This window comes from Oncorhynchus kisutch, linkage group LG26 (genome assembly GCF_002021735.2).
Source record: "Oncorhynchus kisutch isolate 150728-3 linkage group LG26, Okis_V2, whole genome shotgun sequence".
Classification (NCBI taxonomy): domain Eukaryota; kingdom Metazoa; phylum Chordata; class Actinopteri; order Salmoniformes; family Salmonidae; genus Oncorhynchus; species Oncorhynchus kisutch.
This window is the reverse complement of record NC_034199.2, coordinates 51307781-51330877: the sequence shown is the minus strand read 5'-3', so window position 1 is coordinate 51330877 and position 23097 is coordinate 51307781. Positions and strand designations below refer to the sequence as shown.

Sequence of the window (23097 nt, the reverse complement as noted above, 5' to 3'; positions counted from 1 at the left end):
TCCATAATAAACCCCAGGAAGAGTAGCTGCTGCCTTGACAGGAACTAATGGGGATCCATAATAAACCCCAGGAAGAGTAGCTGCTGCCTTGACAGGAACTAATGGGGATCCATAATAAACCCCAGGAAGAGTAGCTGCTGTCTTGACAGGAACTAATGGGGATCCATAATAAACCCCTGGGAGAGTAGCTGCTGCCTTGACAGGAACTAATGGGGATCCATAATAAACCCCAGGAAGAGTAGCTGCTGCCTTGGCAGGAACTAATGGGGATCCATAATAAACCCCAGGAAGAGTAGCTGCTGCCTTGGCAGGAACTAATGGGGATCCATAATAAACCCCAGGAAGAGTAGCTGCTGCCTTGACAGGAACTAATGGGGATCCATAATAAACCCCAGGAAGAGTAGCTGCTGCCTTGGCAGGAACTAATGGGGATCCATAATAAACCCCAGGAAGAGTAGCTGCTGCCTTGACAGGAACTAATGGGGATCCATAATAAACCCCAGGAAGAGTAGCTGCTGCCTTGACAGGAACTAATGGGGATCCATAATAACCCCAGGAAGAGTAGCTGCTGCCTTGGCAGGAACTAATGGGGATCCATAATAAACCCCAGGAAGAGTAGCTGCTGCCTTGACAGGAACTAATGGGGATCCATAATAAACCCCAGGAAGAGTAGCTGTTGCCTTGGCAGGAACTAATGGGGATCCATAATAAACCCCAGGAAGAGTAGCTGCTGCCTTGGCAGGAACTAATGGGGATCCATAATAAACCCCAGGAAGAGTAGCTGCTGCCTTGGCAGAAACCAATGGGGATCCATAATAAATACAATACAGTCAGTCAGTTGGATGTATGATCAGTCAGTCAGTCAGACCTATGATCAAGTCAGGCACTCAGCTGGACGTATGGTCAGTCAGTCAGTCAGTCAGTCGGACCTATGATCAGTCAGTCAGTCAGTCGGACCTATGATCAGTCAGTCAGTCAGTCAGTCAGTCAGTCGTACCTATGATCAGTCAGCCAGTCATTTGGACGTTGATCCCTGAGAGAGTATCATGAAACTAACCTTGGAGTGTGCAATGCGATAGTGGCAGCCCAGTGCTAACTCCAGTCCTCCTCCCAGTGCTACTCCCTCGATGGCTGCCGCCACAGGCTTGTCCACAGCCTCAATAGCATGGATCATGGGCACCAGGGGGGGCCCCAACATCGGCCCCGCAAACTCCCTGATGTCCGCCCCTGGTAGAAACAGACAAACCTCTGATCGCATTGTACAGTTGTATACCTGAATGATTATGCTTCATAATAAAACAGATTTATCTAGTGTTGCTGGGAGACAAAGTTTGCATCTCCAATGGTACCTTATTGATGTGGTCTATCCCCATTATGGTTCACTATTGCCTTAACCTTCAGAAACCCACGGTGCATCTCAAAATGCTCCCTATTTCCTTAGATAGTGCACTACTATATATAGGGTGCCAATTGGGACACAGACAGATCCAGACCTCTAGTCGAGACAGACCTATATAGTGCATTACTTTTGCCCTGATCAAAAGCAAAGCACTATATACTGAATGGGGTTCCATTTCAAACACAGCAGTATACTGTAGAATCTATAAGGACATTCTTACCTCCACAGAACTTCCCATTCTGTCCACAGATCACTACAGATGTCACCTTTGGGTCCTTCAGGGCCCTCTGCACCGTATCTACTATGCCCTGTCGCACCGCTGCACTGGGGACACACAGACAGACAGAAATCACAGCAATATGACACTAAAGGTCCAAAATGCGCAGACAGACAGGTGCAGAATCATGTAAAGTTACAGTATATGTTCCAACACTACAGGAATTCAATTTACATGATTACATCCCATACTAGCTATACTGTAATAATAATATTAGAATCTTAAGTATAAAGACAAGTATTTCTAACAAGGACATGACAGGTGCAAATCAACCTGCTTTGGTTGTCACCTTCGTAACACATACGCCTACTAATCGACAGGAACATGTTTATCTACATTTCTACTGCGTGCAATATTATCCTAACCGTACCAAGTTATTTTTAACTCACCTGAGCGCGTTGACAGGTGGATTCTGAAGCGTTATCAGAGCAACGGATCCCGGGAGCCGAGAGTACGTGGCCATTATTGTTCTGGAGAAAAGTCACTCCGACTTCTCATATACCATGGCGCGTGCAGCTGATGTTGAACTTTAGAACAAGTGAGATGGCGTGTTGCCATCACCTTTACCACATATCGACTTTAAAAGTGAGTTTGTTGACTTGGTTGAGAAGGAAGTCTTTGGATACTTTTTAATTTCTTCAATACGACACTGAGATTTTCCCCAATTAGTGAAAACATAAATTACTACAATAATTACTTTTCACATAGTTTTAACCCTGTGTGTATATTCCCAATAAAATACGTGCAATAGACTCACTGAAAGTGCTAAACGTGTTTAGAATGGTAATAACAATATGACCCCATGTTGTTCAATGACACAAACGTAGCGTTGATAATAACGGATGTCACGTCACAGCTGTCCGTCTAGGCTCCCCATTTTCCTCTTCGGTCCAGCGCTTATTGTCGTCCCCCTTCTGTCTCACCCGATACTTGGTTCCTGTATTGCATGTAGACTAACTAGCTTCTTCTTTAACTATGCGGTCAATTGTGGGTTTAATTGTTGTAATTACCGCCGCTACTCTCTATCTGTACATTCTGTCTTCTTACCTTCCGACCGGACCGCGACAACTCCCACCCAAAGCGACGGAGAACGAAGAAACGTCTGACATCGACACTAACAAGGACAGTGGAGAATTCAAAGAACACAGGTAACTATGTAGACTACAGTATATGGCTCTGACTCGTACTGGTGTAATCGTATAGCTTCCGTCCCTACCTGGGCTCGAACCAGGGACCCTCTGCACACATCGACAACAGCCACCCTCGAAACGCGGCTTTTGTGGAGCGATGGGTAACGATGCTTCGAGGGTGGCTGTTGTCGATGTGTGCAGAGGGTCCCTGGTTGGAGCCCAGGTAGGGACGGAAGCTATACTGTTCCACTGGCTAGCGACTTAAAAAATATATATATATATTTAACGAGGCAAGTCAGTTAAGAACAAATTCTTATTTACAATGATGGCTTACCGGGGAACAGTGGGTTAACTGCCTTATTCAGGGGGCAGAACGACAGATTTCTACCATGTCAGCTCGGGGATTCGAACCAGCAACCTTTCGGTTACTGGCCCAACGCTCTAGATTCACTGAACAAATTTGTTTGGAGAAAGATACACTTAAGACATTAAATAATATCTGCCCCCATATCAAAGTCATTTTCTGTAGTTAGAAACAGAGAAGATAAGTATTCCTGCAACATTTATTTTGTTGAAATATAATATAATTAGATCTATGATGAATTAATCTAATTGATTGCATCCATCTTGGCCATTTTTAAATTTATAGGATTCATATAATCAATAAATATAGTACCTAAAATCTGATTTGGACCAAACTTTTTTCTAACAATGAGTATGACACGAGGAATCCAAATAAATAGTCAAAAGCCACCTACAGATATCCCAACCCAATAACAAGTAAACAATATCAGTTCTCCACGTCTGACAAGTAGTACATGGAGCTGTGGCTTGTTTCTCCATCACATGTAATGTATTCTTAGTCAATTTACTGATGTTTTCTTCCTCCTGTTCAAAGGAATTAGTCATTGAAGTTGTTAGGTTTACATCCGAATCCTACATCCAGGTTAAAATACGAATATATACCATTTGAGGTGGAACAACCCTTCATTCATCTTCCCATCATCACACACTGATGAGTACCATGACTCGTATAGTGTAGTTCATCATCACACACTGATGAGTACCATGACTCGTATAGTGTAGTTCATCATCACACACTGATGAGTACCATGACTCGTATAGTGTAGTTCATCATCACACACTGATGAGTACCATGACTCGTATACTGTAGTTCATCATCACACACTGATGAGTACCATGACTCGTATACTGTAGTTCATCATCACACACTGATGAGTACCATGACTCGTATACTGTAGTTCATCATCACACACTGATGAGTACCATGACTCGTATACTGTAGTTCATCATCACACACTGATGAGTACCATGACTCGTATACTGTAGTTCATCATCACACACTGATGAGTACCATGACTCGTATACTGTAGTTCATCATCACACACTGATGAGTACCATGACTCGTATAGTGTAGTTCATCATCACACACTGATGAGTACCATGACTCGTATAGTGTAGTTCATCATCACACACTGATGAGTACCATGACTCGTATAGTGTAGTTCATCATCACACACTGATGAGTACCATGACTCGTATAGTGTAGTTCATCATCACACACTGATGAGTACCATGACTCGTATACTGTAGTTCATCTCTCCATCATCACCCCCAGATCAGACAGGCCCTTGTTCCCCAGCATTCATGATACTATCTGTGTTGTGCTCCCTCCGTTCAGGCTGAAGTTCCCCTCAGACCTGGTAGAGCTGAGGGAACTGGCTGAGCTGCTCCAGTTCTACAAGACAGAACACACTGGATACGTTCTGCTCCTCTTCTGTAGCGCCTATCTCTACAAGCAGTCCTTCGCCATTCCTGGCTCCTCCTTCCTGGTACACACACTCGCACACAGAAAACATGCACAGAAAATATACTCAGAAGCAGAAATTGTAGATAAACATCATAATATACACATTATAAATGTGTTTTTTTTTTAAACATGTTTGTGGAAATGTTTGTAATCATATAATCAGCTCTGATAGTTTTTGATTCCTCTCTGTCCTCTGCAGAACATTCTAGCAGGTGCTTTGTTTGGCCCATGGCAGGGCTTGGTACTAGCCTGTGTTCTGACCACTGTGGGCTCCACCATGTGTTACCTCCTCTCCCAGGCCTTCGGTAAGCGCTACATCACAAACCTCTTCCCTGGCCAGGTCTCCATGCTGCAGCGGAAGGTATGTAGTATGCAACAATCCCATTCACTGTGTTTTAACAGGTGAAATCCATCCTCCCAATGTATATTTAGCCGATGTGAAATGGTTAGCTAGTTAGCGGTGTGTTAGTATGTGTTCAATCTGTGACTTCACCTGCTCTGACACCTAGAAGTGGGCTGTTGCTCAGCAAGGGTCATGGCTTTGGTAGAGTGATTGGTAACTTGATCTGTGGGTAACTTGATCTGACATTGGTTATATGGCCACTGGGTGGCAGCAGAGTTCATGTATGAGGAGATAGATATTAACCACTTCTCTTTTGCTGCCCTGGTTCCAAGGTGGAAGAGAACCAGTCCTGTCTGTTCTTCTTCCTCCTCTTCCTCAGGTTCTTCCCCATGACTCCTAACTGGTTCCTCAACATGTCCGCCCCCATCGTCAACATCCCTGTCACATTCTTCTTCTTCTCCGTCTTCATCGGTGAGCAGCAGAAACTGATTCACTCTTTTACTTCATAGTCCCAATGTGTTATTAATGTAATATTCAGAGACCATCTCTTTGTGATCCGTAAGACCATAACAAACTTAGCAATGATTGATGTTGTGTTTCTGTCCCTCTGTGTGTCTCATGTCTCTTTCACTTTCTGTCTCCCTCCCATCCCTCCAGGCCTGATCCCATATAACTTCATCTGTGTCCAGACGGGCTCCATGCTGTCTGAAGTGTCCTCTCTGGATGACCTGTTCTCCTGGGGCAAAGTGCTACAGCTGCTGTGCATAGCCTGTGTGGCTCTGCTCCCCGGGACCCTCATCAGACACTACAGCCAGACACACCTCAAACTGGACAGCCTGGAGGAGAACAATGGAGTCAACAAGAAGACTCAGTGAGGAGCGAACAAGGGTCTCCGCGTCCTGTGGAAATAACAACACATAGAGGATGAAGTTGTAGTTGGAGTACCTTGGTATTTTTGGGATAGTCTGTACTCTCCAAGTTCAGCCTCCATTTTGTTGGTAAGACCCTGAGCATCCTGGGTCAGCCTGTACATATTCCTGTCAGTGGGCTGGATACAGGAGAAAACATGATCAAATAGGTTGGGAACTAAGGATTCCTACAGTAGATGACCTCACAGCAGAAGGGAGATGTGGAAGTCTGTGTGCATGTTAAGAGATTGTATGGACAGAGTCTATGTCTGTGTGAAGGTATTTTAAGACATTTGTGTTTTTATGGGTGAAGGGAGGAGACATGTTAATTCAAAATCATTGTGTTGATGTTCTTGTTTGATGAAGATACCTTTATTTTTTGGATAGACAACATTGTGTTGTTGGTACTGATACACACGTACCTTTTGAAGTGGCCTGTGTTTCTGTTTGAAACAACAAGCTACCTCAAAGCAGAACAAGACAATTCTAGGGAGGGAAAGGTGAGAGGTGAATGGGGTTTCTACGTTATTACATAGGGAATTGATTGGGTCTCTTGTTTTAAAACATATTTTTCTGAATTGTTAGACCTGTATTTTATTGAAACACAATATGAAACTGCCTATCAGCGTTAGTGTGATTGAAATTTAAAGGCAATGTTCCCGTGTTAGGCAAAATGCATTCACGGTAAATGCTGCATATGTCAGCTCAGTTGGAAATGACCTTTACATTTAGATTACGCAATCTGTAAGGTTCAGTGATTCAGATTGATTTTCATCAGGACTCTCTTCAGTCACCTTGATTGAATGTAAATACAAGGGTTTCCTTTTCTAATTGTCAACAAGTTATCAATTGTGAGGAATGTGTATTTTTTCAAAATGTAAATGTTTTCTGTCTTATTTGTCAATAAAAACAACAACAACCAGAGTGTTCTGTTATTATTATTAGATTTCTTTAAGGATCAATAAATAAATAAATTGTTGTTTCCGTCATGTCTGCATCATTTCCAATCCCCCATATATTTTTGTACATATAATTATTTATTTTCATATTTTACCTCATTTCCCCGAACTATACCATAATGGACAACAACTCTTATGCTTCTACTTCACAGGAGGCTTAATTAATTGAGGAGGACTGGCTCAAGGTAATGAGGAGAGAAGAATCACATACATGGTTTCTGCTCCAGACATTATTCTCCCCTCAGCAGCCTCCTGTGTTCCATTTCCAGCTTATTATATACATTTAACAAATACTTCACAATAGTTCTGTTTTTAGTCCCATCCTTCAGCTCCTCCCATCTATTCAACCTTTATTTAACTAGGCAAGTCAGTTAGGAACAAATTCTTATTTTCAACGACAGCCTATGAACAGCAGGTTAACTGCCTTGTTCAGTGGCAGAACAACAAACGTTTACCTTGTCAGCTCAGGGATTCAACCTTTCGGTTGCTGACCCAACACTCGAACCCCTAGGCTACCTGCCGCCCCATCTATAGCTGAACACCATCCAGTTTTGATTTCTATTTGCCATATATTTTTCAACTGTGATGTTTCACAAAAGTTGTGAACCTTTCTATTCTCATAGTTCCTACAGATTGTAAATTAAAGATAAACATTTTGCTAAAAGTATAATATTATTGATCGATTGACTACAACTTTTTAAGTCACCCAGCAGTGTTATCTGCAGAGTTAGCTCCACGTAAATGTTTCAATTTTTCCCCTGATTTGTGGAATAATCTGCAGAGTTCACTGCAGTTAGATGTGCTGGTGCCACTCAGGCAGTTTAAATGATTGATTGAGGACCTCTATGTAGTTGAATGGGATTTCATTAAATGTACATTTTTTATAGTGCTGATTTGGTTGTTTTATAAAGATGTGTATGTTTTAATATGCTGTTTTTATTGTAATGTGTACAGGGCTCTCTTGTAAAAGAGATTTTAATCTCAATGTGACTCCCTGTTAAAATAAAGATTAAAATGTTTAAATGCTAAGTAAAAAATGATTCAGCCGTTCCTGAACCTGCGACCAAAAACAAGCAACATATGGACAGTACCAAAACAAATTATATAATGATTCTGTCTCTTCGCAGCAAAATCTGAAAAGCTGGGATGGTTGTATCCCCCATATAAATAACATTCTATTGGTTGCAAAAATGTTGTATAATTAAATTGAAAAACTCAAGTTTTGAATCGGTTTGTAAACCAAGTGCCATGGAATTAGTCAATTGAAAATCTCTTCCCAACTATTTTGCAATCTGTGGCACAGATGTAAATGTTTTGTTCCTTATTGGTCTGTTATTACTTATATTTCATTGATATGACTTCATCACTGTCACCACACTTTGAAATGGACCAAAAAAAATGACATCAAATATTAGAATAGAAAAGTGAGAACTCAGAAGAAAAACTTTTTATTGCTCTGATCCAGAATGGTCACCAATACTGTTCACTCACATCACAACAACAGCATGGCTGATTGGCTGTTACCAGAAAGAACTGGGCCAGTCAGCTTGCAGTCCAAGGTTGCATCCCTTAAATGGCACCCTGCTCCCTAATATAGTGACCAAAAGTATAAGTATGAGTACTATATATTTTGACCAAAAGTAGTGCACTATATAGGGAATAGGGTGCTATAAAAGTAGTGCACTATATAGGGAATAGGGTGCTATAAAAGTAGTGCACTATATAGGGAATAGGGTGCTATAAAAGTAGTGCACTATATAGGGAATAGGGTGCTATAAAAGTAGTGCACTATATACGGAATAGGGTGCTTATTGAGAACACATTGTACTCCAGTCACTTCCCGTCTGGTTAACCCAGACCCAGTGGCTCCTGGGAAGGTGGACGACAGAGTTTCTGACCATGAAATTAGAATGATTCCTCCCAGCTGAAGGAAGCATGTTCAGTGGAATGAATCCAGGTCAACTAGGACGAATGAAATGCAGCACAGACTGATAGTTGTTCTGTCGTGGTTCCTTTGCATCATGTTCTCATCCAGCAATAGAACAGGACAGAAAGTCCTTCATGTGGCTTCATTGACAGATGACTCTAGAATCCTCAGCTGAGCCACGCTACATATTTCATCTATTTCAGCTATTTTATTAGGATGCAATAATGTCTCTATATAATACTGTATGCTTTCTTAAATTTGTTCTGGATTTGTGGACTGTGGAGAGAAAAAACCCCAGTGGCATTTGTCTAGTGGGGTAAGTGTGTGTGTCAGTGCTGTGTGTAAATTGACTATGCAAACAATTTGGGATTTTCAACACATGAATGTTTCTTAGCCAAGAGAGACTGGCGTGCATAATGTTAATATCAGCCCCCTGATTACAATGAAGAGCAAGATGTTCTGTTCTGGGCCATCTGCAGTTTGACTAGGTCTTTCCTTGCAGAACTGGACCACATGACTGGACAATAATCAAGATAAAACTAGAGCCTGATGAACTTGCTTTGTGAAGTGTGGTGTCAAAAAAGCAGAGCATCTCTTTATTACAGCTAGACCTCTCCCCATCTCTTTATTACAGCCAGACCTCTCCCCATCTCTCTATTACAGACAGACCTCTTTATTACAGCCAGACCTCTCCCCATCTCTTTATTACAGACAGACCTCTCCCCATCTCTTTATTACAGCCAGACCTCTCCCCATCTCTTTATTACAGACAGACCTCTCCCCATCTCTTTATTACAGCCAGACCTCTCCCCATCTCTTTATTACAGACAGACCTCTCCCCATCTCTTTATTACAGCCAGACCTCTTTATTACAGACAGACCTCTCCCCATCTCTTTATTACAGCCAGACCTCTCCCCATCTCTTTATTACAGACAGACCTCTCCCCATCTCTTTATTACAGACAGACCTCTCCCCATCTCTTTATTACAGACAGACCTCTCCCCATCTCTTTATTACAGACAGACCTCTCCCCATCTCTTTATTACAGCCAGACCTCTCCCCATCTCTTTATTACAGCCAGACCTCTCCCCATCTCTTTATTACAGCCAGACCTCTCCCCATCTCTTTATTACAGACAGACCTCTCCCCATCTCTTTATTACAGCCAGACCTCTCCCCATCTCTTTATTACAGCCAGACCTCTCCCCATCTCTTTATTACAGCCAGACCTCTCCCCATCTCTTTATTACAGCCAGACCTCTCCCCATCTTAACAACCACTGCATCTATATGTTTTGACCATGACAGTTTACAATCTAAGGTAACGCAAAGTAATTTAGTCTCCTCAACTTGTTCAACAGCCACACCATTCATTACCAGATTCAGTTGAGGTCTAGAACTTTGGGAATGATTTGAACCAAGAAATTTGGATTGTCACCAAAAACACTCAATTGAGAGCATCCTGTCGTGCTGTATCACCGCCTGGTACGGCAACTGCTCCACCCAGAATCGTAATGCTCTCCAGAGGGTAGTGAGGTCTGCCCAACGCATCACCAGGGGCAAACTACCTGCCCTCCAGGACACCTACAGGACCCGATGTCACAGGAAGGCCATAACAATCATCAAGGACAACAACCACCCGAGCCACTGCCTGTTCACCCCGCTATCATCCAGAAGGCGAGGTCAGTACAGGTGCATCAAAGCTGGGACCGAGAGACTGAAAAACAGCTTCTATCTCAAGGCCATCAGACTGTTAAACAGCCACCACTAACGTTGAGTGGCTGCTGCCAACATACTGACTCATAGCCACTTTAATAATGAAACATTGGATGTAATAAATATATCACTAGACACTTTAAACAATGCCACTTTATATAATGTTTACAAACTCTACATTACTCATCTCATATGTATATACTGTACTCTATACCATCTACTGCATCTTGTTTACATACCCTATATTACTCATCTCATATGTATATACTATACTCTATACCATCTACTGCATCTTGTTTACATACCCTATATTACTCATCTCATATGTATATACTATACTCTATACAATCTACTGCATCTTGTTTACATACCCTATATTACTCATCTCATATGTATATACTGTACTCTATACCATCTACTGCATCTTGTTTACATACCCTACATTACTCATCTCATATGTATATACTATACTCTATACCATCTACTGCATCTTGTTTACATACCCTATATTACTCATCTCATATGTATATACTATACTCTATACAATCTACTGCATCTTGTTTACATACCCTATATTACTCATCTCATATGTATATACTGTACTCTATACCATCTACTGCATCTTGTTTACATACCCTACATTACTCATCTCATATGTATATACTATACTCTATACCATCTACTGCATCTTGTTTACATACCCTACATTACTCATCTCATATGTATATACTATACTCTATACCATCTACTGCATCTTGTTTACATACCCTACATTACTCATCTCATATGTATATACTATACTCTATACCATCTACTGCATCTTGTTTACATACCCTACATTACTCATCTCATATGTATATACTATACTCTATACCATCTACTGCATCTTGTTTACATACCCTACATTACTCATCTCATATGTATATACTATACTCTATACCATCTACTGCATCTTGTTTACATACCCTACATTACTCATCTCATATGTATATACTATACTCTATACCATCTACTGCATCTTGTTTACATACCCTACATTACTCATCTCATATGTATATACTATACTCTATACCATCTACTGCACCATGCCTATGCCGTTCGCTACACTCGCATTAACATCTGCTAACCATGTGTATGTGACCAATAACATTTGATTTGATCTAGTGAAAAGCCTTCCCAGAAGAGTGGAGGCTGTTATAGCAGCAATGTTCCAACATCTAGTGGAAAGCCTTCCCAGAAGAGTGGAGGCTGTTATAGCAGCAATGTTCCAACATCTAGTGGAAAGCCTTCCCAGAAGACTGGAGGCTGTTATAGCAGCAATGTCCCAACATCTAGTGGAAAGCCTTCCCAGAAGAGTGGAGGCTGTTATAGCAGCAATGTCCCAACATCTAGTGGAAAGCCTTCCCAGAAGAGTGGAGGCTGTTATAGCAGCAATGTTCCAACATCTAGTGGAAAGCCTTCCCAGAAGAGTGGAGGCTGTTATAGCAGCAATGTTCCAACATCTAGTGGAAAGCCTTCCCAGAAGACTGGAGGCTGTTATAGCAGCAATGTTCCAACATCTAGCGGAAAGCCTTCCCAGAAGAGTGGAGGCTGTTATAGCAGCAAAGGGAGGACCAACTCCATATTAATGCCCATGGTTTTGGAGTGAGATGTTGAACAAGCAGGTGTCCACTTACAAAGCAACTGGTTTTTTACATCTCTGTTCGGCAGCATCACAAAATCATCCGACATTCTAGAATTTAGATGAAATTCTCTTCTAACCAGTGATATTCAAATTATTCTCAGATTCAGTGTGGCCTTTGAATAGTGTTAAACACCTTTCTACATTGGCGACCTACTTGAAACAAAATGCAACAATCCACAATGTAGCTGTCGATCTTCTACAAGGCGTCATCTAACCAATGATATAGACTGCATTCATCTAACCAATGATATAGACTGCATTCATCTAACCAATGATATAGACTGCATTCATCTAACCAATGAGATACACTGCATTCATCTAACCAATGAGATACACTGCATTCATCTAACCAATGAGATACACTGCATTCATCTAACCAATGATAAACACTGCATTCATCTAACCAATGATAAACACTGCATTCATCTAACCAATGATAAACACTGCATTCATCTAACCAATGATAAACACTGCATTCATCTAACCAATGATAAACACTGCATTCATCTAACCAATGAGATACACTGCATTCATCTAACCAATGATAAACACTGCATTCATCTAACCAATGATAAACACTGCATTCATCTAACCAATGATAAACACTGCATTCATCTAACCAATGATAAACACTGCATTCAGAAAGTATTCAGACCCCTTGACTTTTCCCACATTCTGTTACGTTACAGCCTTATTCTAAAGTGGATTAAATTGAAGTGAAGTGTTTTCTTCATCAATCTACACACAACACCCCAAAATGAAAAAGCGAAAACAGGTATTTAGAAATTCTTGCATATGTATTAAATTTAAAAAACAGAAATCCCTTATTTACATAAGTATTCAGACCCTTTGCTATGAGACTCAAAATTGAGTTCAGGTGCATCCTGTTTCCATTGATCATCCTTGAGATGTTTCTACAACTTGAATGGAGTCCACCTGGTGGTAAATTCAATTGATTGGACATGATTTGGAAAGGCTCTAGGAAGAGTCTTGGTGGTTCCAAACTTCTTCCATTTTAGAATGATGGAGACCACTGTGATCTTGGGGACCTTCAATGCTTTACGAAGGCACTGTAAAGGGATTTGGTAGCCAATTATTTTTGTACCTACTAGTTACATTTTCCCAGTATTTCATGTAGATTGACACTTTTATAGTTTAATGTTGAACATGTAATACCTGGTGCTATACATACTGTATTTTATGATTTCAAAAATATATACAAAATCAATGATACAACTGTATTCACTGTTAAGAAAAAGTGAATAAACATGTCTGCTTTCTTTGTGAGGCAGTATCTGAGACACTAATCTAGTTTAAGCTGCTTAAATAGAGCCAAATAGATAAGGTGCTGGAACGTAACGCGTCTCCTCCTCTCTGGAGTAGCCTCCACTCTCACCACCGAAGACAAGTGGTCAATTAATCAATACTATAAGAAGACTATTCTGATAACCATAGTAGCAGTTGTAGAACAGGATTTATTTCTTATTTATTATCGAATGAATTATTTAGATGATGCTACTCTAAAAAACATTCTGGACTAATTTGACTTCTCTGGGGATTATCTATTCGTGTTACTGAGTATGACAAGATAGCTCATATTGTCTCAATGGCAAAAAGTTCTTTCAGACAATTCTTCCCATAATGGTCATTCTGTGGGCCTGCTACCTGTTCCTCACCTACCTGTCCCTCTACCTGTCATTCAATTTCCTGCGCAGCTTACGAAAGGACAGTGGAAAGCAGAAAGTGACCTCAACGATGCGTAGGAAGAGAAGAAGAAGGGGACGAGCACGGCTGTCCACACGAAGAGCCTTCCAACGCAGGAGCACGCATTAGCAGCTGAACTGACCTGGGCCCCTGACCTGGGCTCCCTGCTGAACTGACCTGGGCTCCCAGCTGAACTGACCTGGGCCCCCAGCTGAACTGACCTGGGCTCCCTGCTGAACTGACCTGGGCCCCCAGCTGAACTGACCTGGGCCCCCAGCTGAACTGACCTGGGCTCCCAGCTGAACTAACCTGGGCTCCCTGCTGAACTGACCTGGGCTCCCAGCTGAACTGACCTAGGCTCCCTGCTGAACTGACCTGGGCTCCCAGCTGAACTGACCTGGGCCCCCTGCTGAACTGACCTGGGACCCCTGCTGAACTGACCTGGGACCCCAGCTGAACTGACCTGGGCCCCCAGCTGAACTGACCTGGGCCCCCAGCTGAACTGACCTGGGCCCCCAGCTGAACTGACCTGGGCCCCCAGCTGAACTGACCTGGGCCCCCAGCTGAACTGACCTGGGCCCCCAGCTGAACTGACCTGGGCCCCCAGCTGAACTGACCTGGGACCCCAGCTGAACTGACCTGGGCCCCTGGGATGAGAATGATCCAGAAAGCAAAAAGCTCTTTTGGTGGTATTCTACTGTAAAAGCTCTTTTGGTGGTATTCTACTGTAAAAGCTCTTTTGGTGGTATTCTACTGTAAAAGCTCTTTTGGTGGTATTCTACTGTAAAAGCTCTTTTGGTGGTATTCTACTGTAAAAGCTCTTTTGGTGGTATTCTACTGTAAAAGCTCTTTTGGTGGTATTCTACTGTAAAAGCTCTTTTGGTGGTATTCTACTGTAAAAGCTCTTTTGGTGGTATTCTACTGTAAAAGCTCTTTTGGTGGTATTCTACTGTAAAAGCTATTTTGGTGGTATTCTACTGTAAAACCTCTTTTGGTGGTATTCTACTGTAAAAGCTATTTTGGTGGTATTCTACTGTAAAAGCTATTTTGGTGGTATTCTACTGTAAAAGCTCTTTTGGTGGTATTCTACTGTAAAAGCTCTTTTGGTGGTATTCTACTGTAAAAACTCTTTTGGTGGTATTCTACTGTAAAAGCTATTTTGGTGGTATTCTACTGTAAAAGCTCTTTTGGTGGTATTCTACTGTAAAAGCTATTTTGGTGGTATTCTACTGTAAAAGCTCTTTTGGTGGTATTCTACTGTAAAAGCTCTTTTGGTGGTATTCTATTGTAAAAACTCTTTTGGTGGTATTCTACTGTAAAAGCTATTTTGGTGGTATTCTACTGTAAAAGCTCTTTTGGTGGTATTCTACTGTAAAAGCTCTTTTGGTGGTATTCTACTGTAAAAGCTATTTTGGTGGTATTCTACTGTAAAAGCTCTTTTGGTGGTATTCTACTGTAAAAACTCTTTTGGTGGTATTCTACTGTAAAAACTATTTTGGTGGTATTCTACTGTAAAAGCTCTTTTGGTGGTATTCTACTGTAAAAGCTCTTTTGGTGGTATTCTACTGTAAAAACTCTTTTGGTGGTATTCTACTGTAAAAACTCTTTTGGTGGTACTCTACCGATTCAAATCAACGTAGCCTATCAACAGAGTTCTGGGGAACTTCTTCGGTGATACTCTACTGTATTTCATATGTGATAGAATCGAACACAAGAACAAGCGATTGGACAATTGGGCATCTGTAACATTAGGATACTGTTATGGGGGGGGGGAACAATCATTGACAGTCTTAGGAGAAAACCAGTATGACAAAAATGATGGAAAACATTATCTTATGTAGAAAACAAATGTCTTATAAGTTTGTGCCTTTGTATGGAGCATAGGCAGATAGTATGAACGAGGTGTCAGTTCCCTCTGCCATGCCGGGTGTTAGTCTGCTGAAGAGGAGCTGTCATGAATGATTAGAATGGCCTGGGACTGAGAAGGATCACTCTGATCACCATGAAGCAGATGCACGTCGGGTTGCCCATTAATCCCTATGTGGTCATCAGTTGTGATAACGACCATACGAGATCTCACACTTTAAATCACATTGTACAACACTTATAACAGACTTTATTGACATGTCTCGATCTTAAGTTTCATAAACATGATTCAAATATGTATCAGTAAAAATGCGATATGACTTGTTCCATCAGTTTGTAAGCGGATCGTGGTCTACGCTGACAGTTCTTCATCGGAGTTACACCAGGCCACCTAGCAGACAAAATAAAACACTGTACTAGTGATGCCATGAAAACATACGGTTCACAAACACTTAACCATGTCATATCCACTGAGATGGTGAAGCCGGTAACTACGTACCACATTCATACAGTAGGTTTATCTTCTGTATGTCCAGAACACTGGGTCCATCTCGCTGACCAATAGGAGTGTTGGGATCTGGTTTGGGGATGATGGTTGGGCTACCGTCCTCTGAGAAGGCATACCTGTATCAGAGAACGCAACCTTAGAAGAACACAGCCTTAGAACCCAACATTAGAGCACAGCCTTAGAACCCAACATTAGAGCACAGCCTTAGAACCCAACATTAGAGCACAGCCTTAGAACCCAACATTAGAGCACAGCCTTAGAACCCAACATTAGAGCACAGCCTTAGAACCCAACATTAGAGCACAGCCTTAGAACCCAACATTAGAGCACAGCCTTAGAACCCAACATTGGAGCACAGCCTTAGAACCCAACATTAGAGCACAGCCTTAGAACCCAACATTGGAGCACAACCTTAGAACTGAACATTAGAGCACAACCATGTTAAGACCTTGGTGATATGGACAACGAGGAACTTGAAGCTCTTGACCCGCTACAGCCCCGTCAATGTGGATCTGTTTCCTACCTACATTTACATATTACCTCAACTACCTCGTAAACCTCCCTGCAAATTGACTCGGTACCGTTACTCCTTGTATATATCATTATTATTGTTATTTATTGTGTTACAATTGTAGTTCTTTTTAATTGTGTATTATTGGTTAAGGGCTCGTAAGTTTCACGGTAAAGTCTAAACCTGTTGTATTCAGCATTTCACGGTAAAGTCTAAACCTGTTGTATTCAGCAATTCACGGTAAAGGCTAAACCTGTTGTATTCAGCATTTCACGGTAAAGTCTAAACCTGTTGTATTAAGCATTTCACGGTAAAGTCTAAACCTGTTGTATTCAGCATTTCACGGTAAAGTCTAAACCTGTTGTATTCAGCATTTCACGGTAAAGTCTAAACCTGTTGTATTCAGCATTTCACGGTAAAGTCTAAACCTGTTGTATTCAGCATTTCACGGTAAAGTCTAAACCTGTTGTATTCAGCATTTCACGGTAACGTCTAAACCTGTTGTATTCAGCATTTCACGGTAACGTCTAAACCTGTTGTATTCAGCATTTCACGGTAACGTCTAAACCTGTTGTATTCAGCATTTCACGGTAAAGTCTAAACCTGTTGTATTCAGCATTTCACGGTAACGTCTAAACCTGTTGTATTCAGCATTTCACGGTAAAGTCTAAACCTGTTGTATTCAGCATTTCACGGTAAAGTCTAAACCTGTTGTATTCAGCATTTCACGGTAAAGTCTAAACCTGTTGTATTCAGCATTTCACGGTAAAGTCTAAACCTGTTGTATTCAGCATTTCACGGTAAAGTCTAAACCTGTTGTATTCAGCATTTCACGGTAAAGTCTAAACCTGTTGTATTCAGCATTTCACGGTAAAGTCTAAACCTGTTATATTCAGCATTTCACGGTAAAGTCTAAACCTGTTGTATTCAGCATTTCACGGTAAAGTCTAAACCTGTTGTATTCAGCATTTCACGGTAAAGTCTAAACCTGTTGTATTCAGCATTTCACGGTAAAGTCTAAACCTGTTGTATTCAGCATTTCACGGTAAAGTCTAAACCTGTTGTATTCAGCATTTCACGGTAAAGTCTAAACCTGTTGTATTCAGCATTTCACGGTAAAGTCTAAACCTGTTGTATTCAGCATTTCACGGTAAAGTCTAAACCTGTTGTATTCAGCATTTCACGGTAACGTCTAAACCTGTTGTATTCAGCATTTCACGGTAAAGTCTAAACCTGTTGTATTCAGCATTTCACGGTAAAGTCTAAACCTGTTGTATTCAGCATTTCACGGTAACGTCTAAACCTGTTGTATTCAGCATTTCACGGTAAAGTCTAAACCTGTTGTATTCAGCATTTCACGGTAAAGTCTAAACCTGTTGTATTCAGCATTTCACGGTAAAGTCTAAACCTGTTGTATTCAGCATTTCACGGTAAAGTCTAAACCTGTTGTATTCAGCATTTCACGGTAAAGTCTAAACCTGTTGTATTCAGCATTTCACGGTAAAGTCTAAACCTGTTGTATTCAGCATTTCACGGTAAAGTCTAAACCTGTTGTATTCAGCATTTCACTGTAAAGTCTAAACCTGTTGTATTCAGCATTTCACGGTAAAGTCTAAACCTGTTGTATTCAGCATTTCACGGTAAAGTCTAAACCTGTTGTATTCAGCATTTCACGGTAAAGTCTAAACCTGTTGTATTCAGCATTTCACGGTAAAGTCTAAACCTGTTGTATTCAGCATTTCACGGTAAAGTCTAAACCTGTTGTATTCAGCATTTCACGGTAAAGTCTAAACCTGTTGTATTCAGCATTTCACGGTAAAGTCTAAACCTGTTGTATTAAGCATTTCACGGTAAAGTCTAAACCTGTTGTATTCAGCATTTCACGGTAAAGTCTAAACCTGTTGTATTCAGCATTTCACGGTAACGTCTAAACCTGTTGTATTCAGCATTTCACGGTAAAGTCTAAACCTGTTGTATTAAGCATTTCACGGTAAAGTCTAAACCTGTTGTATTCAGCATTTCACGGTAAAGTCTAAACCTGTTGTATTCAGCATTTCACGGTAAAGTCTAAACCTGTTGTATTAAGCATTTCACGGTAAAGTCTAAACCTGTTGTATTCAGCATTTCACGGTAAAGTCTAAACCTGTTGTATTCGGCGCATGTGACATAAAATTGGGTTTTGATTTTATAAACCAACTCACCTGCCATAGTGCATGATGGAGCCGTAATCATAGACAGTATTGAGGTTGTTGGTCTGGTACTTCTTAAAGTTATGCTTCTGACCTGTTTAGAGGGACAAAAATTTAAGGAAGTCATCATAGGTACAGGAAACACATGAATAGAGAGAGGGAGAGGGAGAGGGAGAGGGAGAGGGAGAGGGAGAGGGAGAGAGAGAGAGAGGGAGAGAGATGGAGCGAGAGAGGGAGAGGGAGAAGGAGAGAGAGAGAGAGAGAGAGAGAGGGAGTGAGAGGGAGCGAGAGAGGGAGAGTGAGTGAGAGAGGGAGGAGGGAGAGAGAGAGGGAGAGTGAGTGAGAGAGGGAGAGTGAGTGAGAGAGGGAGAGAGAGGGAGAGTTGAGAGAGGGAGAGCGAGAGAGAGAGAGAGAGAGAGAGAGAGAGAGAGAGAGAGAGAGAGAGAGAGCAAGCGAGGGAGAGCAAGTGAGGGAGAGGGAGAGAGAATGAGCGAGAGAGCTGAGAGAGTGAGCTAGAGAGTAGAGAGAGGGAGAGGGAGAGCAAAAGAGAGAGGATCCCGTGTGGCTCATTTGGTAGAGCATGGGGCTTGCAATGACAGGGTTGTGGGATCAATTCCCACGGGGGACCAGTAAGAAAAATGAATACTATCACTTCAGTAAGTCGCTCTGGATAAGAGAATCCGCTAAAATACTCAAACGTAACTGTCATAGATTAAGTATTGATGGGACACTGACCCTTCCTGATGTTTTCCCACATGGTAGAAACATGGTGAGTATTGATGGGACACTGACCCTTCCTGATGTTTTCCCACATGGTGAGTATTGATGGGACACTGACCCTTCCTGATGTTTTCCCACATGGTGAGTATTGATGGGACACTGACCCTTCCTGATGTTTTCCCACATGGTGAGTATTGATGGGACACTGACCCTTCCTGATGTTTTCCCACATGGTAGAAACATGGTGAGTATTGATGGGACACTGACCCTTCCTGATGTTTTCCCACATGGTGAGTATTGATGGGACACTGACCCTTCCTGATGTTTTCCCACATGGTGAGTATTGATGGGACACTGACCCTTCCTGATGTTTTCCCACATGGTGAGTATTGATGGGACACTGACCCTTCCTGATGTTTTCCCACATGGTGAGTATTGATGGGACACTGACCCTTCCTGATGTTTTCCCACATGGTGAGTATTGATGGGACACTGACCCTTCCTGATGTTTTCCCACATGGTAGAAACATGGTGAGTATTGATGGGACACTGACCCTTCCTGATGTTTTCCCACATGGTGAGTATTGATGGGACACTGACCCTTCCTGATGTTTTCCCACATGGTGAGTATTGATGGGACACTGACCCTTCCTGATGTTTTCCCACATGGTGAGTATTGATGGGACACTGACCCTTCCTGATGTTTTCCCACATGGTGAGTATTGATGGGACACTGACCCTTCCTGATGTTTTCCCACATGGTGAGTATTGATGGGACACTGACCCTTCCTGATGTTTTCCCACATGGTAGAAACATGGTGAGTATTGATGGGACACTGACCCTTCCTGATGTTTTCCCACATGGTGAGTATTGATGGGACACTGACCCTTCCTGATGTTTTCCCACATGGTAGAAACATGGTGAGTATTGATGGGACACTGACCCTTCCTGATGTTTTCCCACATGGTAGAAACATGGTGAGTATTGATGGGACACTGACCCTTCCTGATGTTTTCCCACATGGTAGAAACATGGTGAGTATTGATGGGACACTGACCCTTCCTGATGTTTTCCCATATGATAGAAACATGGCGATCCCGGTCAGAGCGGGACTGTTCGTGCACAAAGCCCAGAGCGTGCATGAGTTCATGGGAGACGATGCCAGACCACATGCACCCAGGGGACTGCAGGGAGATGGGCTGAGGGCCTTCAGTCATACCCAGGAATGACCAGCAACTAGTGGTTCAACAGGGGAGAGACACATTCAGCAAAACATATGGACTGACTGTATTAGCCTGGTCCCAGACCTGTTTGTGCTGTCTTGCCACAGTTATCAAGGCAGTACCAACAGACCTGGGACCAGGCTGTCACTGCATATCTTACATGAAGCAACTGAAACTAGAAGCAAGATGTTTCTGAATGTTATCCTAAGACGATGTCCATTGAGTAGTAAACCAAGATACAACACTGACCCAAACCTGGGCTGTATATCCAGGAAGTTGGTTTCGTGGCTGCGAGGAACAAACTTCACACACGTTTCAAGTAAGATGTCCAGCATTCCCATCTCTATGGTGATTCTATCCATGTCATCTGTCAATCAAAATTAAACTCCAACTGTCACTAAAGCACAAACGAATTGGCATTAAAAGTGTGAAGTCAGTGTTGATCAGTTCACGATGTGTCATGTAGAATCAAAAGATAAAAGCTGAAATATGACAAGAGTCATTTTCATGAGTCTAACTTTACAATTTGGTGATAGCTACCTAATACACCTACTACCTGCTACCTGCCATACTGTGAAGATCAGCTCACAATGAGTCATAGATACATGAGACAAAGCAGAGAAATGTAAAGTTCTAGAATCAGAAAGTACAGAATGTACAGATACGTGCCATATTGTGGAGAGATAATGTAGGGAACATAGACAGATCCATCCACTGACTTGGGCCAGAGGCAGGTGTTACCAGGGCAGGTTATGGCGCTGCGGCTCTGTATGTGGTAGGAGCTGGCAATGTCTCCTTCCCTGAAGGACAGGCCTCGGGCTCTAGAGCTGCCCAGCCCTGTCAAAGAGACATGATCACCATGTTACCGCTGTGACAGGTACTGTAGTAGAATCATGTTACCGTCCCTCTCACAAACACCTGGAATGTGTCCCAAAATGACACCCTATTCCCTATATAGTGCAATTTTGACCAGAGCACTATGGGCGGTGGCACCCTATTCCCTATATAGTGCACTACTTTTGACCAGGGCCCCAAACACAGTATATCTCCTTCCCTGTCAACCCCTACCCCAAACACAGTATATCTCCTTCCTTGTCAACCCCTACCCCAAACACAGTACATCTCCTTCCCTGTCAACTCCTACCCCAAACACAGTACATCTCCTTCCCTGTCAACTCCTACCCCAAACACAGTATATCTCTCCAGCCCCAAACACAGTACATCTCCTTCCCTGTCAACTCCTACCCCAAACACAGTATATCTCTCCTACCCCAAACACAGTATATCTCTCCAGCCCCAAACACAGTATATCTCTCCAGCCCCAAACACAGTATATCTCTCCAGCCCCAAACACAGTATATCTCTCCAGCCCCAAACACAGTATATCTCTCCTACCCCAAACACAGTATATCTCTCCAGCCCCAAACACAGTATATCTCTCCAGCCCCAAACACAGTATATCTCTCCTACCCCAAACACAGTATATCTCTCCAGCCCCAAACACAGTACATCTCCTTCCCTGTCAACTCCTACCCCAAACACAGTATATCTCTCCTACCCCAAACACAGTATATCTCTCCAGCCCCAAACACAGTATATCTCTCCAGCCCCAAACACAGTATATCTCTCCAGCCCCAAACACAGTATATCTCTCCAGCCCCAAACACAGTATATCTCTCCTACCCCAAACACAGTATATCTCTCCTACCCCAAACACAGTATATCTCCTTCCCTGTCAACTCCAACCCCAAACACAGTATATCTCCTTCCCTGTCAACTCCAACCCCAAACACAGTATATCTCCTTCCTTGTCAACCCCAAACTAAGCCACTGATACAATACTTACTCCCATTGGTTCTCAGGATCCTGTCCATTGCATTCATTTCCTCTGGAGCCCTAAGCACCTCTATTATAAAGGGATAATAGAAGTGTGTTAAGATACATTCTGGAAATATGTGCCACATTAAATACAAAATCATGTTCATGGAAATATTTCAACAATTTACCTGAGTTTCCTCTTTTCAACCTTTTCATTTCTTGTATCACTGATGAATTCTGTGGAAGAAATGTTAATTTCAGAAAGTATTATGTGAGAGAGCACCACTAAGGTAAGATTAATTATAAACTAAATTCAGCACTTACCTGGATAGGTAGAGTGGAGGTATAGGTCATCATTCCCAAGATGATTCCTAGAGAGATCAT

General features: G+C 42.1%; 3 protein-coding genes across 5 annotated transcripts in view; 1 reads left to right on the top strand and 2 right to left on the bottom strand.

Annotated features, from left to right (window-relative positions):
* ehhadh (enoyl-CoA, hydratase/3-hydroxyacyl CoA dehydrogenase) overlaps nucleotides 1-2182 on the bottom strand; it is a 67536-nt gene extending 65354 nt beyond the window's left edge. For both annotated transcript variants that reach the window (XM_031805684.1, XM_031805685.1), the window contains exons 1-3: nucleotides 2066-2182; nucleotides 1620-1723; nucleotides 1058-1227 (exon numbers count right to left, since the gene is read on the bottom strand). In XM_031805684.1, the coding sequence (XP_031661544.1) occupies nucleotides 1058-1227; nucleotides 1620-1723; nucleotides 2066-2139 (348 nt within the window). In that variant the 5' untranslated portion in view covers nucleotides 2140-2182. The remainder of the gene's footprint in view (nucleotides 1-1057; nucleotides 1228-1619; nucleotides 1724-2065) is intronic.
* On the top strand, nucleotides 1977-6812 carry tmem41aa (transmembrane protein 41aa). Its single transcript, XM_020474838.2, has 5 exons — nucleotides 1977-2824; nucleotides 4509-4659; nucleotides 4837-4998; nucleotides 5313-5451; nucleotides 5638-6812. The coding sequence occupies exons 1-5, from the start codon at nucleotides 2652-2654 to the stop codon at nucleotides 5853-5855; spliced, it is 843 nt and encodes a 280-aa protein (XP_020330427.1). The 5' UTR covers nucleotides 1977-2651; the 3' UTR covers nucleotides 5856-6812.
* A 9161-nt stretch (nucleotides 6813-15973) lies between these two features.
* hce2l1 (high choriolytic enzyme 2-like 1) overlaps nucleotides 15974-23097 on the bottom strand; it is a 7375-nt gene continuing 251 nt past the window's right edge. The window contains exons 1-8 of one of the 2 annotated variants that reach the window (XM_031806130.1): nucleotides 22902-23097; nucleotides 22742-22801; nucleotides 21615-21732; nucleotides 21145-21262; nucleotides 20730-20908; nucleotides 18964-19045; nucleotides 16243-16367; nucleotides 15974-16134 (exon numbers count right to left, since the gene is read on the bottom strand). The exon at nucleotides 22902-23097 is cut by the window's right edge and continues 251 nt beyond it. In XM_031806130.1, coding sequence (XP_031661990.1) covers nucleotides 16121-16134; nucleotides 16243-16367; nucleotides 18964-19045; nucleotides 20730-20908; nucleotides 21145-21257 — 513 coding nt within the window. In that variant the 5' untranslated portion in view covers nucleotides 21258-21262; nucleotides 21615-21732; nucleotides 22742-22801; nucleotides 22902-23097 and the 3' untranslated portion in view covers nucleotides 15974-16120. Of the gene's footprint in view, nucleotides 16135-16242; nucleotides 16368-18963; nucleotides 19046-20729; nucleotides 20909-21144; nucleotides 21733-22741; nucleotides 22802-22901 lie in introns of both variants that reach the window. The other variant, XM_031806129.1, reaches the window with a different exon arrangement.